The 20,476-nt window shown below is 39.1% G+C and overlaps 1 protein-coding gene across 2 annotated transcripts in view; it reads right to left on the bottom strand.

Moving 5' to 3' along the window:
• Nucleotides 1-2,080: 2,080 nt before the first annotated feature.
• The window catches only part of LOC108138957 (S phase cyclin A-associated protein in the endoplasmic reticulum), a 29,359-nt gene continuing 10,963 nt past the window's right edge, over nucleotides 2,081-20,476 (bottom strand). For both annotated transcript variants that reach the window (XM_017261537.2, XM_017261538.2), the window contains 5 exons: nucleotides 6,354-6,499; nucleotides 6,150-6,242; nucleotides 5,816-5,907; nucleotides 2,939-3,265; nucleotides 2,081-2,800 (listed from right to left, as the gene is read on the bottom strand). In XM_017261537.2, coding sequence (XP_017117026.1) covers nucleotides 2,669-2,800; nucleotides 2,939-3,265; nucleotides 5,816-5,907; nucleotides 6,150-6,242; nucleotides 6,354-6,499 — 790 coding nt within the window. In that variant the 3' untranslated portion in view covers nucleotides 2,081-2,668. The remainder of the gene's footprint in view (nucleotides 2,801-2,938; nucleotides 3,266-5,815; nucleotides 5,908-6,149; nucleotides 6,243-6,353; nucleotides 6,500-20,476) is intronic.

Below are 20,476 nucleotides of genomic sequence, written 5' to 3'. Positions count from 1 at the left end.
AAAATTTTCACTTATATATTTTTCCACGCAATTTTCTTGATTTCTGCTCGTCTTCTTTGGTGTTCCTTTGGTCAACATATTTTGTGTGGTCGGCGGAAATTTGTTTGTCCTGGCCGCGCCTGGAAATCTGTTGGCCTGCTGCGCCTCTTTAAGTTGCAATTAACTTTTTGGCGGCTTTAAGCCGACCGGAGCGAAACCCTCCCCGAAAGTAACTCCCATCCCGAGTCTTATGATTGCCATGCACGCAACGTGCCGCACACTTTTTCATTTTAATTGCCCCTGACTATGCTAAACTAATCTACACAAAACGCAGCTCCCTTGGGGGTGACTTCTATGCCGTTTCGATATTGTTGTCGGTCATAATTTTGATTGAGAAGGTGAAATTGGTATTTTGTGATATATTGACATTGCCGCTCAACGATGTCGTCTGCTTAGTCACTTGCAGCAATTAGTGGAATGGACAGTTGGACAGTGGGAGGCATGGCATCTACATAGCAATTATGGCTTTTTATGGATAGTGGATGGATGGCTGGAAGGGTTGATTGACGCACTTTCATTTGCGGCAAGTTCACCCACTCCAAAAATAGCCCTTCTGCTACTGTAACTGCCCCCCACACCAACAAATACTTATTCCATTCTTTGTGCTCAAGCACTTGGCTTCTGCTAACACCAATTTGTTCATTGCTTTTCCGGGCTTCAAATTAAAAATGATGTTTGAAAAAAAAGAGGAAAATAAAAAAACCAAATCAGGAGACGTGCTAAACTTATGCTTGTATTTATAAGCAGAGACAATACCCTGTAATGAAGATATGAAGATTATTACTTTATAATAAAGAGTTTTTAAATAAAATTAATTTTGCAAAAAACATTTCAGATTATAAAATATATATCAGATCAAAGATACAAAAAACATCATCGTAATAATTTATTATTATCTTAACTTTAACAATTAGACACTCCATTTTATTAATAAGAAAAAAAATAAATAGTTTGTATATATACCCATTATAAAATTAAATCCAATCAAACCTTGAGTCAAAAACAAGGATATTCCAGGATATGCGCCGCATATTGTCCCCATTTGATTGTGCAACTGTTCAGCGCTGTCGCATTTTATTTCAAGTTGAGTGACTTCAATCTGTCGCCAGAGAGAAAGAGTCTTGAGGCCTTTTATTATTATTATACTTGTTGTCGTTGTTCGAGTTCTTTCAATTTGGCAAAATAAAAAAAAGCGAGGGTTTTGGCCAGGGGTTGTGCATATGGCAGCATTAAAAAACCCACACGTACAATGTCCAAAGAAATTAGATGTCGTCGCTGCCGCTGCTTTTCTCTGATTTTTTGCTCCCATCACCATCACCGTGTGACATACATAATTCCGGGCTAGGTGCAACAACACAAGGGACAATCGAGACAATGGCCAGCCCAACACACCCAGAGTCCTTGCCACGCCCCCCGCTTCAGTCAGCAGGACAAAGGACATTGCGCGATGTCTCAGCGTTGCCGACACTGATGAGTTTTACCATTGTTTCGCTAGCAGAACCCCCAAACGCCCCCTCTGGACCACGCCCACAAATGATTAAGGCCCATTATTTTTGTCGTTTTTAATTTGTGTATTTTTTTTTCGGGGGAAGAGAAAGAAATTGCCAGGTCTCCGTTTCATTGTCTGCAGCACTTCAAACGTAAGAGGAACAAGCTGATCTGCCAGGCTGAGAGGAATTACAAAATATTACATGTTCTTAATCTGAATTAGGAAATGCCATCTAATTTAGGGAGTGCGGAATTAAAAAGTACTTAACATAAAATAGTTTCCTTTTATATTTAGACAGCCACTTAATTTAAATTAAACTCAACAATTGTTTTATCCCACTCCTTTTATAAACATTCTAAGTATACAACCTGTTAAAAGAACCATTGCATCCAGTCAGTCAAACTAATTCTGTTTAAGCCTGTTTCCCACTTAAAATAACCCATTCAAATACATTATTCAATTGTTCAATTCAGTCAAAAATATTAACGCCATTCTTAACAGTTTAAACACATTATTTAATTGTTGAATTCTTTATTTCATTTGTTTAAATTTAATTATCTTGTTTTTGCACAAAACATTGATGTCTATAAAATATACATTAGGTAGTTCATTTTATTTTTACCTTTTTTCCCATTTTTGTTTGTGAGTGTGTTGTTGATAGTTGCATCTGCTCGAAAAGCGTTGATTAATTCGATAACTGAGAATTTGCAGTGTTTATGGGTGAGTTTGATACAAGCGTTAAATTAATGTTAATACTTTGCATTAAACATAAACTACAATGAATGTATGTAATATATATATATATATATATATATATATATATATATTGATATAAAATCTATGCGAGTTCGACTTGTTGTGAATGTGTTTTAGCGAATGTGTGAGATTAAGTGAGATGAATGATGATTGATTAGTAAACTAGTTTAACGTTTAAGTGTATATAAAATATATTAAACATATTTTGTGTGTGGTTTCTGGTTTCGACTTCCTATTTTCCTGTTGTTCATCTCCATGCGAATGTTTCAAGTTCTGTATTTTTGCTCTTTCCTTTAATTTTTTTTAATTTTCTTTGAAAATAATATCACTTTGAGAGTTGAGACTTCGAGTTTGGGGATCCGTCCAAGGGACATAGCTACAGCCTTAACCTCCTTTGATGTGTGTCTGTGGATTGTTGTTATTACCGGGGTTGATTTTGTCTTTGGTGCGACTATGTATCAGCTTAATGACGCTATTTCTTTGGGCCACCTCCGATTTGCTGTACTCATCTACGAACTGCAAGGCGATTAAGACAAGAGAATAAATCAAAACAAGAATATATTTTTTGCCTTTTGTTAGGTACAACAATTCAAATAAATATACTTAATATAGGCAAGCTTACTTAATTTGTATTGTTAATTCATAAATACTTACCGACAAATCGAAATCCTTGCAGAGTAGCTCTCTGGCAGCCGCATTGCCAAAGGAAACCGTGACCAGGAACGGATAGATCACCGGATTGAACTGGGTCGACAGCTTGGCCAGGTTCTTGAAGATCACGGCAAACTGTTCCGATATCAGCAGGTCCTGGTGCCTTCGATTGTTCACACAGAAGAAGGCCAGCGAGGCGATCAAATCGATCAGCATGGTGGTGCTCTCGTTGTTCTTCACCCACTGGGCATTCGACACACTGAAGTTCAGGATGAGGGTCATCACATCCAGCAGCCTCAGCGACAAAGGACCCTCCACAGTCAGTGCCTCCTGGAAATCCAAAAAAAAAAAAAAAAAAAAAAAAAAAAAAAAAAAAAACAACGTTTAATTGGCAACACACAACAAAAGGGGGAGAAAAATAAGCGAAACTGAAATCACTGAGCAAATGTTTTAATTAAGTCAAAGCAAATATCAAAGAGTGGCACTTGTTTAGAACAGGAAATGAAGGGCCGGCACGTCCTGTGGCCCGATTGTTTATATTCATGCCTATATATTTGCGTGTTATTTGCATAAGGGACTCCACTCCGCAGAGCGAACGAGAGAGCGCTTCTAATTTGTTTGCCCTGGCAGGCCAAAAACCCGAAACTCGATTCAACAACTGAAACTGGCAACTTGTTCGAGGACGAGGACGTGGACGAGAACGAGTAAGAGTACGAGCACTAAGCAAATATTTAGCCAAACAATTGACATGCCTGGCTGGCTAGAACAACGCCCCCTCACCCCGCTTTTCCGACCAGGGCGGGCAGGATATGAGCGAGCGGCAAGGATTTTCCAGCCGGAAACGTTGAAACGAAACGAAAAACAAAAAAAAAAGAAATAAAATTGCGTGGGCCTTTGGATTGGCTTGGGTTAAACTTGAAAATTTCATTTTACAAAGTCAATATTTACGCAAAAACAAGCGCTGCCGCTGAAGCATCTCTCCAAAATTGAGTTTGCTGATTAAAACCAAATCAAATTATTTGCCAAAAACGGAGCAACCGTTCCCCGCTCACGAGTAGATGTAGATGGTTGATGAGCAACCGAAACCCTTATCTATTTTTGTGGTAATTTAAAACAAATAGCTCTAATCCCAGTGCAATTCGGGGTTGGAGCTTTCGGCATTGGCAAAGTTTGTCTAGCAAATTAGTTTGTCAAGTGCGTAGACTTGCCTGCCAGAGCCTGCATCTCTTAAATATTGACACGTGCAACCGACGCACACTCGAAAACTCCGAATACCGGATAGGGATACACAGGAAATTAAAATCTAGCTGCCACACTCTACCAAAAAGGCAATCGAAATTGGCTATTTAACTTTGCCAACTGATAAATATGTTAAAGGTTAATTATTTGTATATATATTGATTAATGTATCTATACAACCTTATCGTTGCCTTTATGGCTAAATAATAACAGTGTTCTATTTACATTTAAAACTTGCAATTGGAAGAATCTAATTTTTAAAGTTTTTTAATATTTCCTTTTAATATTTGGCTTTTGGCGGAACCTTTACCAAGTAATGTACTATTTTTATGGTGTATTAATAGGGAGCTAACTCGTAAGCTAAGCCTTAGTTAGAATCATGATGACAGCACTTCGATATTCTGTTTCATTGGCGCGGTTTTTGGCTGCCAACCAAACTTAACTCATCTGAACTCAACTCCAGTTGGTTCGTTTCGTTACGGTTGGCATAAATATTTCAGGCCACGCCAAGACGACTGCCGACATTTGCCCCAAGTAAAGTGTCAAAATATTTGCGTATGCCACCCATCCTCTATTTTAGCCTGACCCCCAACAAATCCCAACCCACCTGCCATTTTGCTGATGTTCTCCTCTGAATTTTCGCAGGTACACGAGTACAGAGCGAAATGTCATCGCGGTTCAATGGCGTTTGCCTCATGTTGTGTTTGTCATTTGGCGCTGTGTTGTCTGTTGAGCAAATGTCACTCTGTCCCGCACTCTGTGCATTTTCCCCAAACCAAAATGCCCACTCCACCGGAAAAATCCCACCCCACAAAATACACAATACACAATTCTCGTGGCTGTCATGACATTTGGCAATATGCAAATCACTCTGGCGAAATTCACTCGCAGATTGCAAGCCGCAGCAATTGCAAAGTTTTAAACGTCTGCACCAACTTTTCCTCCCGCTGCCGCAATTCTGCTGCTGATGCTGCTGTTGTTGCTGTTGTTGTTGCCGATTTTCTCAATTTTCGCCAGGCGATTTCACGTTCGACAAAGTTTAGAAGAGCAAAGCAAAGAAAAGCCAAAGACATACACACACCACCAGCAAAAACAAGAGCAGCATCAACGGGACAAAATAAAAGAGAAGTGGAAAAATTCTAATGAAATTTTCTCTGCGCTTCGCTGCTTGAGCAGGAAAAACCAAGATACATTGAAAAGAAAATAGGCAAAAACTGATAGTTTAAAACCTTATATTATCTACATAATCCATAATCACTAACATTTCAGACAGCATAATCCATCAGAAGTTATTTACTGATAATATATTAAAATAATAAAACATAGTTTTTACACATATTAAAATACTTTTGGAACTAGGTTTGAGAAAACTGATGTATATGTTCAATTTTTGATTTAAATGTCCACCAAAATACTAATTATAGATCTTGTGATTTAAAGAAAGAAAACAAGACATCTTCTTCTAAAATACATAACTTGAGATGTTTTAAAATATTTGGTTTAAAAAAAAAGAAAACTAGAACCACTGTGCCATTCGCATTGGGTTAAGGGCTGACTGACTTTTTGATTTGTTTAAACGGCGACGCACGACGTTTGAAAACTCCGCAGAATCCCTCTCCCGTAGAAGGAAGGCAAACTCACCTGGAAAGTGTTCACATCCAGCGAGGCCAGGGACACGTAAAGATGAAAAGTCGATGCCGCCAGGGCGGTCGTGCGCGGTGGAATGCATTCACCTGCAAAAACAGAACATAAGAACACAAAAAAAAAGAGTCAGAAAATGGGATGGAAAAGCGGATGAGCAGCGGTAGCGGATATTCCCTCATAAAACATTAGAGGTTTACGGAAAAATCAAAACTAATTTCCGCCTTTGCGAGGAGATCACGTCGTTTGGGTTGTTCGTAAAGTGCATTGAAATCTAATTAGCACCTCCTCCTCACCAATTTTCAGCTACTGTTTTGGATCAGTTGCAACTCACCCATTGGCATAACGCTCCCGTAGAGCATCGATACGGTGCCGAAGAGCTCCGTGGACCTGGCAGCGCTCAGCAGACGTGTCGGATCGGCAGGACCTGTCGATAGAGGATAAAGAGATGAATAAACAAGGATCCCTTCGCTTTATTTACCCTCAACCAGGTGTGACTTTTGCAGCAACAAATGGACGACTGTCTAATATGACTCACCTGGCTGGCAAACATCCAGGAATCGGGACAGGAAGCCCAAGGTGGTCAACAGGCTCAGCATCACACTCTGGTTGTCCTCGATGGACTCGCGCACCTTTTGATTGCGTCGGGAAAGGATTTCGATCAGGCCCGTAATCACAGCATAGCTAAAAGGAGAAAATATAGAAAAAATCTATGGTAACTGCTGTATGAAGTTGGTAAATTGGACAGTTTCTTGAGGTGTTCCTGTCAAGGTAATGTTTGTCTGTGAGTTTTGTGAATCGGATGAATTTTATATACCTATAGTCCATTTCAAATGATTAAAATATGTTCTATTGAATTAGTGTCCTTGCAAAGAGTGAATTAACTGAATAATCCCTGGCTCCCAAACAATGCTAATGCCTTACAGCGATCCCTTTCTATTCAACCTCAATCATTCTGCCATTTTCTTGTTGTTTGCCCCGTGGTTTCCCATGTCCATGTGTTGCTAGTTCTGTTGGTCTATCCCCTGGGCACTTTCTACCCTCCAAACTAGCTACCTTTGGTCCAGGACATTCCACACTTGTTAATCGCCCGGAGCGTTGAAAGGCACGGGGTTAAATCACGGTTGTCCGACAACAGAACCCGACCATGTGGCATATCATTTGAAAGCGATTTAAATTCATACTCCCCGGTCGGCCAACAACAAGTTATCCCCGACTCATGCTTCAGAGTATCTCCACTTCATCCCGAGTAATCAACGAGCAAATGACATTTCATTTGCTGCCGTGGCAAGGTGTTTCCTTTCACATATCGAGGGGACAGGACAGGACAAGGCAGGAGAGCAGACTAGTGTCCTGTTTAACCTCCGAGTGAACATTAACATGTCCTTGCTCTGGCTGCTGATGCTGATGCTGTTGCCTGTTGTCATTGTCAGCGCAAATCTGTTTTGATTTTAATCCAGCTTATGCGAGCCCGAAATGCCGAAATGCATGCCCATGGTCCTGCAGGACCTGTGTTGCCTTCTGCTTCCGTGAGCTTCCCTCTTCCCTCTTGTCCCTTTTCCCTTGCTCCTGTATTGTTGTTCAGCGAACTGTGCTGCTTATTGACGCTACACTCAAACAATAATTGCTATAATATATTAGTCCGTAAATCAGCATTAATAACTATTGCATCTTAATTTGACTTTGGTTTCATTAGTCAAATGTGTTTTATGTCCTTTAAAAACTTCACAGTAATACTGACTTCTTTAATGTATAAAACTAAAATAAACAGTAAGCAAATATTATAGAAAATCTTATAATTGAACCGAAATTATTTGAAGTGTACCCAAATCCGATGCTGCTACTGTTTTATGCTGCCGATTATGCGCCTTAAGTGCCGAAATCAATGCACACAAATGCCCAAATTACAAGCGCCGTGAAAAGGACATTTTCCAGTTAAGGGAGGGAGGGGAGCAATTTTCGTTTCTTAAAAAAAAAGCATGCCCATTTTAAACCCTGTCAAGGGGTTGCAATTTATTCTTGGCAATTGCAACTATTTTGTTTATTAAACAAGAGAGACAGAGCTTGAGTTAAGTAGCGTGTGCATTTGACACTTGTTAAAATATTTGCGCCTGTCCCCCACACACACACACACGAACACACACTTAAGGGAGGTCCTTGATGATTAAAAGGGGGAGTAGATGAGGGGATGGCGATGCCTGCAACTGTCGCGCGTATTTAGCGAACGTGTTTTCACAACTAACAAGGATGTTAATTTTTTTTTCCAGCTGGGGATTCTTATTTTTATTTCGAGCTTTCCACCAAATGCCTTTTCACACCCGAAATGTCCTGTCTGGGCGTCCTGCCAGTGGTTTACCCCCTCGACATCCATTTTCGCCCTGTGTTGTCGCATTTTATTTTTATTTTGTCGCCATCGTTGGCTGCTGCTTTTGGCTGCTGTTTATTTTACGGCGCTGACGATTATGTCCTGTCCGGGGTCCTTGGTCCTGGGAAAGGAAACCTCGGCCACATCCGATACGTCTCTGGCCCGGGTGTTGGCCATTTTGTGTTTGGATTGATGCGACCAACGAACTAAATACTTTTCCACAGGCGAAACTCCGGCCGGGACACATGACAAACGATGACAGTCCAGTGGAAAAGGGGAGGTCACCCACAGACCCGGCGGGGTAAAAGCATCCTTCATGCTCCGTGCTAGCTTTGTGCTTGTTGGTTTAAGAAAATTATTAAGGATATTTTTGTGGTGCTGATGAGTTTGCCGAGTACTTTTTGCCCAGCAGTCCGAAGGGTGAGCGGCGGGTTCAGATTGACCAACCAGGAGAGCAAACATCGTGTGGGTTGTCCCTGCGTCCGGGTGTCCTTGTGTCCCTGTGTCCTTGCGTCCGCCTGTCTGCGCTAAGTGTCCTGTGTGCGATGCGAGGCACAAATAGCAAAACAGGAAGCTCAAGTATGTTTACAGTTGACAACGCCAGAAATGCTATGGGGATATCAGCATGGGATCATCAGGGATGCGCTTTTAGCTTTATTTTCGCGGTTTCTATTTAGCCATCTTTAGTGTTGCCACATATATAGTTTTTAAAGACAAAATGCTGGACTTTTTATGAGAACTAGTTTTGTGCGTAAAAATAAACACCAAAATTGTAAATTTTGTACCACAATTTAAAACAATTTAAAATAAATATTCTGATTATGTTTGACTTTCTTAATAAATTTTAAACTAATTGTTTAATGGGTATAAAATTGATTTTATATATTATACAACCAAAAGGAATTTATTTTTAAACAAAATTCTAGAACTCTTGTTGGCTATTTTTGGTAAGTACCTTAAGCTGGCACCACAGATCCAGATATAAAAGAGCGGGACTTTGGGACTCATCCTGGCAACGGCACGTAGTCCTTGCTGCTTTGTTTGTCTCTCTCTTGTGGGTGTGCGTGTGTTTGCTGGCTTGTGTATGTGTGTGTGTGTGCGTGTGTGTTAGCGTTTGAGTAATGGACGCTTTTATTTGCGAACAGGACTTCTGGCTGTGTCAAAAGGGGTCAAAATGGATTTTTCGGCTATATAAAAATTGCTGCTGGCCGTGTTTGCTTTTTGACGCTGCTGCTGCTACTGCTGTTCTCATGGTCAACGAAATTCCCAGAATTCTGCGGCAGGACATTGCCATGCCATATCAATCACTCATATATAGAATGTTATAGATCTGTGTATGTTTATGGCTTGCCACTTAAATAGCAGAAATCTGTGTGCCATTCATTTGTATTGTAAACATCGAACGATGAATGAACTCCTTTTGTTGATGATTCGCTTGCGTTTATTATGATAAATCACACAGAAAATAATGAACGCACAGGGAGAGTGAGTTCTGTTTGATATTTTTAGTGTTTGTAATCAGCACTCGCCTAATTGAAATCAAAACATCAAAATTTATTTGCACAACAATTTCTCTTTCAATCTTTTTTCCGCAAAAGAAATATAATGGTTTGAGAAGGACTTGCACTTGAATCTCCAAAAGCTGCAAAAGCTGCTAAATGGATGCAATGTCACAGTTCTCGGCATACCACACACTCTTCACAAATGCCACTCGTATTTGCTTACAAACATTTAGCAGCATTTTATGGGCGAACGTAGCTGAATCTTTTGCTAATCGGTTTTTGCATTTTGAGCACATTTAATGCTAGACGCGTGCTGCTCATTAGCATATGAAAGAATTATATAGCCATTGTCGGCGGGCTTTAAAACAAAATTTGCAGTCCACGTGGCATTGGAGAACAAATGAACAAATGATTTTAAAACTGTTTATGGGATTGGTGGCTAAAAGTTGCGCATGAATTACGGGCCTTTTATTGAAATCTCTTTTTTGTCAGCTTAAAGTTTCAAAACAAATTAAGTAAATTAAGTATTAACATGTCTTTATTGCATAAGTCTATCGACTGTTAATTTAATTTGACTAATTGATGCATTGATTTTAATTGAGAACATTCGTTTTTTACAATCACTAAAAGTTTTAAGTTAGATTCGACAAATCATTTGGAGTAATTTTAATGATTGTATTGTTCTCATCAATGTTTTTTAAGTAACAATCTTGAAACATGTATTACATCTTTTAGAAATATGGATAAAAATGCTTAAACTAAATTTACGTTCGTAACAAATAATCTGCTTAGTTAATAACTTCTCCTGCATTTACCTACACATACATTTTTAATTTACGCAAAAATGCCTTGCCCAGTTTAACCTCAACACATTCTGTGTTTTCACAACCAAATCTGCTTAGCAGCTTTCGTAGTAATTCAATTTCAACACGAATCATTGAAATTCATCAGATTCAAATTCATTCAATCAAGTAAAGTCAACAACGGAGGCTGGAAAAATGCCAGCTGGCTGCTATTTTTGCACCCGAGAACACATATAGCAACCAATCCGAACCCGATTCGGATTCAGATTTAGATTCAGGTCGGAGGCATGTGCATAAAACTCAACGCCTTGCGGTGGGCCTAAAACAACATTAGGATATTCGATTGTAGCCGGCAGGCAAAACAAGCGACACACACGGATCGAAAGGTGTTAAATGAAAACTAAACCGGAAAAAAAGAAAGCAGGGAAAGGTAGCTTGTAGCTACCCCTTAATTTTCCGCAGTGAGCACGAGCCGGAGTTGATTAAAATGCAATTTCAAATTGTTTTCTCTGCTGGTTGTCAGCACTTGATTAAGAGCAACTGTTTTTCTTTGCGGAGGGTTAAAACTGTCGCGCCTGCGCCTTGTGTTTCGCCATCCCCCCGTCCTGAAAGGGAGGATATATCCCGGGGCTACCCTATTCGGGTGTCATGTCAAAACAATGCAACTCGAGTCGCAGTTTTAGGGGTAGCAATCGGCAGTCAAACAGCCGGCCAAAGTCGAGGGCTCTGATTGCCCACAAGTGGCTGAGAGGAGCAACCCTCGGTCGAAATGGCATTTGAATATATTCAAGGTAGGCGAATGAATCGGAGGTAGCTCATTGGGGTATGGGAACAATCACCAAAATATATAAAACATTTTAAATCGGCTTTAAACTAGACTTTTTGTAACTAGAAAATTTTAATCTTAAATTACATTTCATCAGACAAAGTGATAAATAAATTAAAAATTACAAATTATGATTAATGTTGGGAATATTTATTGATTTTCTTAATCATTTAAAATATAATCTATCAACACATTTTAGAGCAATTCATAACATATAAAAAACAATTTATACTGCTTACAAAAAAAGTCTTTAAACATTTTTCGGCAAGTGCATGGCTATCAATGATGATGCTGAAATTACGCAACACCTGGTGCCGTCTTTGGCAGCCAACTTTGTTGGCCATGTTTATGCATTAGAGCGCGTGTAAAATAATTTCATGCTGCAAGTTGGTCGCCTCCTTTATGGCCATAAAGGGATTCAGTGGATGAGGGGGGCGAGGGGATTGTTGTACTGCGGGAGGGTGAACTTTTAATGGGCGACGCGAAAAATGTGGGCATGTGGAGTTAAGTAGCATTATCAGTGGGCGAGAAGAGCTGGGACATCGTTATCATTAAGGGCCACCAACAGTGTGACATCATCATCATCATTTTATCATCACAATTATTGCGCTTACTAGGGCAGCACGTACAGCAGCTGTCACTAAAACAGTGGCAGGGGGATATATTTATTACATAAATCTTTGGCAGGACTAAACAATTCGTCATGTCACAGGGATTTGCCACGAAGAGATCTCAATTGTGGCTAATGGAGCTACGACTCGGAATTGTAGACCTCTTATGAATTTCAATTGCCGGGTGGTGATCCCCTTTACCTTTTCTGCTTAAATGCACATAAAGAAATATCAACAATTACTGAGTTTATTTAATAAATTATAAATATATGTATCGTGGATGTGTAACGTTATTTAAGTTGTCTACTAGGGTTAAATATATAATTAAGGCCATTTTGGACTTTTTAAAATGTATATACTCAGGGGTGCTAAGATTTAAATCTAATATTGTTTGTCATTTCCAGTATAACAAATTTTATTAGTAGATAGATCAAATCCCAAGACATTTCTATATCGATACCGAATTGAAACAGACATTTTCACATTGTTTTCCTGTGTATGTTTACATTACTAATATGAAACGCCTCCAACAACAATAATCACATCAACAGGAGCTGGGACGTGACTCTCTAATGCCCAGCAAGGGTTCCGTTTCGCTGGCAGGGGGTCTCCTTTCGGCCTGCATGTCCTTTTGCCACTTCGGACATCCTGCGGTGCTAATAACCCACTTACTTAGACTTATCCCTTTGTTGAATGAGGGCAGAACAGCGAAAGGAAGAGGCCCGAGTCCTATGCTGCCCATCAATTATTGCCCGGGAAATGCAATTCGGAATGGAAATTGAAATCGAAATTGAATTGACCGCATTCGGGTGCACACAATTTGGATATTTTTGAAAATATCCTGTGGCAGGCATAGCGAAATGGTCAATGAAAAGATGGCACCCCTATGTGCGGATGGATTTATATTTATGGTTTATGCTTTGGGTGGACTGTTATGCTTTAATTGCATTTGTAAATGTTTTGGCTGAGGCGGAGCGCGCTTATGATTTCAAAAGATTCTCTACGGGAGACCTATGCGAAATTTCAATTTCTATGGAAAGGTAATGTAAAAATAATAATGGGACAATGTTTTTTTGAATTTTAAAACAGAGAGTATTCTAATTGCTGCTCAATAGGTATTTAAATAAATATTTTCTAAACAATTTTTATAACAAAATAAGACACCTTTCTTAAAAATTTGCAAAATCACATAAAGAAATATACAATTATTATATTAGCAGGGTACGAATTATTCGAATACCTTTTGAAACCAAATCTAAACTTCTAATAACCGAAACTTCAAACTTTAAAAGAGGGTTCTTTTCACAATTTTTGAACTATTTTTTTATAGTTTTCCAATATAAGTGTGTGCGGAAACCAATTGAATTCAATCGGTCACGCTGAAGGACTCGAAAGGACCTCAGTTACGGTCACGCCCTGTCCAAAGGCCCCTTATTTTTTGTTGGTCGCACAGCTGTCAACGGAGACCCTTGAAAATCTAACTAATTTGTAATTTTTCGTAATTAAGCGTTAAATAAAAAACCACAGCAAAAAAAAAACGGAGTGTAAAATAAGAACATCAGAAATACAAATCAAATGACAGGCGGAGAGGCGAAAAATGCAGCTGTGTGTTTTTTTCAGGGCCGCACCTTCGACTGATAAGAGTTCCAGTTGAGATCGTAATTAATTTCTGGGCTCTCCCCTTACATTTTATTTTTATTTCTGAATGCAAATGAATTTGTACGTATCGTCCGAGCAACAACAACACTTTTAATTCATTTACCTTGCGACAGTCGCCGGATGATGATGATGATGATTCAGTTGGAGAATGAGGATGCCCGAACCCAGACATTGACGTAAATTGATTTTCAACGCTGTAGCAGAAAGAGAGGGGTAGATACAAACCGAAAGAGACGGCAGGACAGGCGCCGCAAACCGCAATCCAGCGGAGATCAAGGTACAGCGCATAGCGAAAACCGCAGCGAAAGGATTGCCCTCGCATGAGGTATATAAGATATGCATATTTATACACAAGAATCTGCGCCTCGGCTTTTTGAGCCCATCATAAATAATTCGCCAAGTGGCTAAAAGCGCCAGCCAAGTCAAGAAATCAGTGCTCGGCTTATACTAAAGCCGTTGGTGTAAAAATACACAATTTGTCTAACAACAAGGATAATTGTTTAACCAATAAAAGCTTTTACAAACATACAAGCATATATATTTGCAAATTAATTATATAGTTAGGCACCATTATTTTATTAACAATTATTTGGTTTAATTTTTGTAAGGTTTAAAGTAATCCCGATAGTTCAAAAAACCATTTCAAAGTTATAGATGAACATTTGTTTAGCCTCAACGAAAAACCCTCCTCGTTGCCCCTTTAATCCTTTAAAATTGATTTATAATAACGATATTAGTTATTGACTTATAACCCCCTGTCCCGCCCATTAATCCAGATATTACCCTTTTTTTGCGACAGTTGCTACAGAAGCCATTATTTAAAATATTTTCAGGCATGCACATTGCGGAATGTGTTAAACTTTTTATAAGGCTGCGCCTCATTAAACCGCCCAGAAATCGGGCGACCACGGGAGCAGGCCCATTACCACGCCCATTAATGCAAATTAAACGCAATGCAGACATATGCCAAAATCAAGAACTCGCCTCCGTTCGCTTCGCTTCGCTTGGGTTTGGAATCGGGTTCGAGTTGGGATGTGTCACAGCGCATTATCATTCATAAATCAAAACATGGAAATTATTTAGCGCGGAGTGGGGGGTTGCATTCTGGCCGTAGAACAACAATATAATAGCCTCCCCTCGGTCTGCGCAGTCTAATAAACATATATAAAAAGTTATGAATAAATTAAGACATTCGGTTGTCAGTTCGGTTTAAAGGGATGCAGATAGATGTGTGCCCTCGGGGTTGTTGCTCACTTTTTTTATACATCAATGATTAAACTCACATTAAGCGGAGAGCCACGGGTTAAGGGTAAGGAAATTTTAAAGAGTGCCTGGCAAGTGCCGAGATTGAGCTGTCAAGTGTGCCCTCAAGATTTAGCCAGAAAAGTGAGCAAAAAAAAATATACGCAAAAAACGAAGGGGGCTAACGAAATCCAAGAAGTCGATGAAAAGTATCTCGAGTGAAACTCAAGTAAACGCAAGTTATAGATATGGCAGGAAAAATAAATCTGCATGCGGTAGGCCAACGAAGGGCAAAGACAAACACGGATGTGGCAATCACTCCGTGGGATATATAATGCCGATCCTGTCTAGCCGGGTTTTTAAAATGAAAATTCATCAACACGTCAGCCGTCCATCCAATCCATCCATCCATCTATCCATCCATAGAGCAATACCATACCAAACCATTCCATCTCGCGTCATGTCTCCTGTGTTTTCTTAGTAACGAACGCCACCCAAAGCGTTTTCCATTTACCCCAAAAACACACACGGAAAAACATTGGGGCGACAGACAACGGGGTAAACGTTTTGTCTTATATTAAATATATATATATATGTTTTGACAGACGGGGGAAAGAGGGGCGGGGGAAAGAGTTCGGGCATCTTCAATTACGCCACGCGCGTTGAAAATAAAATTTCAGCAGTTTTTAGCCATCTACACTGTGAAAAAAGTGTTCTTAAGAAATGGCAATGCATACTTTTTGTTGGGGAAAAGTAGGGAAAGTTTTTCGCTGTTAAATTTGAAATCTACCAAAATAATGTCCTGTAAGTTTTGCTTGTGTATAAATTCCTTTCCTATAAACAACACAGTTTAAGTTATTAATTATTATAAATAAACTATGAAAAACCAATTGAATATTGGAAATTATCATTGAACAAAAACCTCATTTAAAATATTTAATTATCAGATTCAATGTTAATATAATAATAATACTTTTATTTACAGATGTGTTTAACTAATTAACTTCCTTTATATTTATAGCCACGGTTTCTTCAGATTAGTTAGACTTTTTGTCAGTGCCTGACTGATTTCCATATGGAGCTTGTCACCGTTCAACATAAGGCGGCGGCTTCTTGTTCTCCTGCCTACCGCAGATGCTCAGATCCAGAAAACCGAAAAGATAGGACGGAAACATTAAGGGGGAGGGGGCGAAATCAACGTCACAAATGGACAACACACGTGGGGCAGCGACGGTGACGGGATTTAGCATCGGGATTGGGTCGGCAAATCCCCCGTGAACCTTTTGAAGGCTGTTAAAAAGCCAAAGTCGAAATAGCTGCGAGAAAGTAAAGCCGCTCGTAAAACTCAAACGAGGCGCGAAAAAGAAAAAGCTGGAAAACCCAACGGCAGCAGCACAAAAACATGGCGCCAAATAACCGCAACCATAACGATGTTCCCCCCGACGTTTCCTTCTGGAAATCCATCCCAGACCCAAAGAAAGACCCTGAACAGGACCATGCGGCGACGTTTGCCGCCATTTTGTAGAAGAAAAGTGCATATAATAAAATAAAATAGCAACAAGACCAACTAAAGCCAGTCGAACAACACACACGAACAGGAGGTGGGTCACAAAAAATGGCACGGGCATTAAAAGTACCTAAGTTAAAAACCGCCAAGCGAATACTGGAATACTCTACTCGATGGAGATATTAATTAAAATTAAAGAATTAAACAACATTTTACAACTTTTAGCAAATAAAGCATGAATAGCATTTGATAACTTTTTAAAAAGAAATTTTAAGTTTTGAAACTAAAATGATATTGCATATGAGGCAATTTATAAGCAGTTATATTTTAAAAAATTTTAAACCAATGCAAATAAACATAATGAAAAGTTAAATTTATGAACTCATTGGCAAACTAAATATGAGTTGCTTTTTAAAAACATAATTTACATTTAGGTACTTATTATCCAGAAAAAATGAAAAATTTCAATATCGCATTTTATATACCTTTTTAAAACAGATCACAAAAAATTTGTTTACTTATAATATATATTTTATTTCATATTTTAGAAACGCCTTAGAAAATTTTATATACCCCCTTAGTAAAGTTTTTCAGGATTGGGAAGTTTGAGTCTAGGGCTCAAGTCACTGAAAATGGGCGCCTGTGATTTGGCTTTCCCATTTTGAGACTGTGTGCGGAAAAGTAAAAAATGGAAAATGGCGAACGAATGAAAATGTCGCCGAGTGAGCATCGTAAAAAATTATGCCCAACGTAAGGTTCCACAGCCCCACTAAATAAATGTATAAGCATGTATATATGCATGGGGAGTCGGAACCAAATTGCGTTCTTATGGCACTTTAGTGGCAAAATCAAATTAGAATTTATGGAAAGTCGCCGCCCAATCATAAATGCGGCGCCCCCATTTATGAGTATATGAGTATATATTTCAACAACCATTGAATAGCCATAACCATAGGAGCGACTTTTCCTTTTTAGTGCTAAATGACCTTTACTGCTGGGCCATTTCAAAAAATACTTTTGCGAAGATTTTTAGTTTGCATCGTAAATTTTTATGTGGATCATGGGAGGAGGTATGAAAAATCGCGTGGGGTAGTGGATAGCTCTCGGATTAGTGGCTTGTAATGTACGCCATCTGGTGGCCACTTGAGGGCATTACTCATGCCACATTTGGCCCGATTCAAGTGCTTAGCGTGTTAATTTGCACCAGTTTTAGTCCCCGTTTCGGGATCTTCAGCAGGGGATGCGACCGTAACCGGGACTATCTGCCATATAACTATAGTGCGAGGGTTGCTCGGTATTCCGATTGTGTTGCGGCCCGAGGCCTCGTGTTAAGCCCTCACAATTGCCATTTGATTGAGTGATGCGTCAGTTGGTTGTCCTTGTCCTTGCGCCTTGTTTATCTCCACCCCCTCATAATCACCCTCCTGCTCCTGTTTGTTTTGAGAGCTACCGATGCGCATTAACTATTAACTGCACTTGAAAAAACTATCCTTGATTACTTCGGTGTTAGATTTAAATAATTCTTTCTTTGGTTTCTATGTACTAACAATAATCATGTTTATCAGTATTTTATTTTGAAATTATAATTGCACTGACACTTTCTAAAGTCTTATAAATACCAATTCTGATATATTTCTGCATCAAATTAATTAATTCCAAAAAAAATATTTTGTAAAAACCTTAAAGCTAATCAGAATTTTTAAATAGTATTTGAAATTTTGTTCATTTATTATTAGAAGTCACAATTTTTATGGCCTTGTTTTCAATTACATGATATATTTTTCCAAGTGATGTAACATTAAAAACGGAACCAAAAAGCATGTGATTTTATAGAGGGTGCATCCTTATCATCCCGGAGATATAGTACTTCGCATCTGACGAGCATTAAATTAACTGTAACCGGCACTGCACTTTACACATTTTACATATGTCGCCTACTAGAGACAACTTCATCTTGGTGGGTGGTTGCTACCCCGCCGCCTCCTCCCCCGTGAGTTTTCCCCAGAGAGGAAAAACCCAAAACAGAGCAGTGCAAAAAAAAAAAACAAGCCCAAAAATCAAAGCGAATGCACTCAAACGAGGAGTGGATCAGTCTCGGACTGAGCCTGTAGGTAATTCAATAGCCAAAAGCCGTACCGCTCGACCCCTCCCCTCCCCTTCCCTCACCACCCCTCGGTTCATCCTTTGACATGCGGCGGAGCTGGACAGGCACTCATCAAACTTTTGACATGCAGCTCGACAAGGGACAGGAGTTTGAGGGGACGACGAGGACGAGGACAGGGAAAGGACATAGCACATAGCTCATAGCTGCTGAGGCTGCTGCGCCTTTTTGCATGCAAAATGTCAGCGCATATGTCAGACTTTTGCATATGACCTCTTCGGGTTATGCGAGGAGAGGGTTCACTCAAAAGTAAGTTTCGGAAAATGTAAAAAAAAAATTTTAATTTTTCCACAATAGTTTCAGTATAAATAAATAGATTCAAGAAAAATAAACTTGAAAGTTGTTATATTTTAATATATGTACTTTTAAAGGTTTGATTCACATTCGGAAATACTTATACTATTTTGTAAACATTTATTTAAAACCTTCTCACTATTTAATGCATGAAATATTGCCGTTTAATTTTGGTTAAATGTCTTAACAATTTGTATTTCCAAAAACTCTTTAAACCACCCTCATAAATCTAGTTTTTTCGTCAGTCCCTTATGGCCAAATGCATTTTGATGCAAATCTACAGCGAAGTTTTGGGCTACACTTCTTTTGAGCTGCTACTCTGACCCTTGACCCCTCTCTATTTTGTACCACACCCCCAAAAAACACCGCCCCTGCACTCACACTGCACCGAATTCGGGATATTTGTGTGGGTTTTTGTGCAGGGGTTTTGCTATGATGTCTTTGTAACTGTAATTGATGCTGACTTTTTGACAGTTTGAATGTCGAAACGAACAGATGAGCAACGAGAACTGAGAACGAAAACTGAAACTCGAATAGAAATTGAAACTGAGCTGTAGCTGAGCAGTTGAATACAGTCAGAGGAGGAGACAGATGACAACTCTGATTAGTTGTGTGACAGTTTTCTGATTTGAATTCAATTATGACATGCAAAAAGCTGGCAGGTGGTTTTTGTACAGGCGAAATTCTGTTACTTCATAGCAATTTAAAGCACGATGGAAACGACTTTTCGTTTTTTTTATTAAATAATTTAAGTGTACTTCATTGCAGTTTTAATTTCAATTGACATTAGTTTGACATAAGGCCACCTCCTACCCCCAATTTTTCACCCTCCTCCTCTGCTTTTTTTTGGGGTAGCTGAAAGATCAATAAGCACACCGTTAAGAGTCAATATTTTGATTTTCCTGCATGCGGGGGTGGGAAAAACTGGAAAGGGCGAGGGACAAACAAAAGGAGCGGCGCACTGAGCAAATAGGAAACTTCGCCAAAGCCAAACAAAGCGAAAGAGACAACAACTGAGCCGAGTTTTCCCTATGCTCAGCCTTTTGTCAAAAAGAATCAACAGAGACGAGGGGGAAAACTGAAATCGGATATTAAACGCAGCACATAAAAAAAAAACCAACAAACAAAGGCCCAGCGAGGAGAAACAGGAGACGTTGAAGGATATTTTCAAAAGAGTAAGAGAAAGCGATAAGAGTGAAGAGTGAAGAGCAACGAGGACAAAGGACCAAGAATGAAATTAATACATTTGACCAGATAGGAGAGCCAAAGACCATGGTTGCTGTCTAGTTTAAGGTCTAAATAGTTTCACTAATATGTCGATGGTAAAATAAAACCCACAGCCACGTGTGTGTGGGTGTGCGAGTGTGCTTAGATGCCAGATACTGTCCTTGTAATTGAGCCAAAGTTTTATTGGCACTGGGAGAATGAAAACTAGCAAAACAACCATTAGGTATAATGATAAGTAATTAGATAACACTTTATTTCATTAGTTAAATAATTCACAATGTTACAACAATTGGGTAATGAACTTGTTTATATAGTTATTATTTCTCAAAAGTTTTTGTTTATAATTTTCATCATACAATTTTCAAACATGTTTATTCAATTTATAACTGTTTCCATACCGTTGCAATAGTATTGATTTTGGACAGCTTTAGTTGTTTTAACTCGCACTCTTCACCCTTCTAAAT

Source organism: Drosophila elegans, unplaced genomic scaffold (genome assembly GCF_018152505.1).
Source record: "Drosophila elegans isolate 14027-0461.03 unplaced genomic scaffold, ASM1815250v1 contig_814, whole genome shotgun sequence".
NCBI classification, from domain to species: Eukaryota; Metazoa; Arthropoda; class Insecta; order Diptera; family Drosophilidae; genus Drosophila; species Drosophila elegans.
This window is presented reverse-complemented; position numbering and strand designations above follow the sequence as displayed.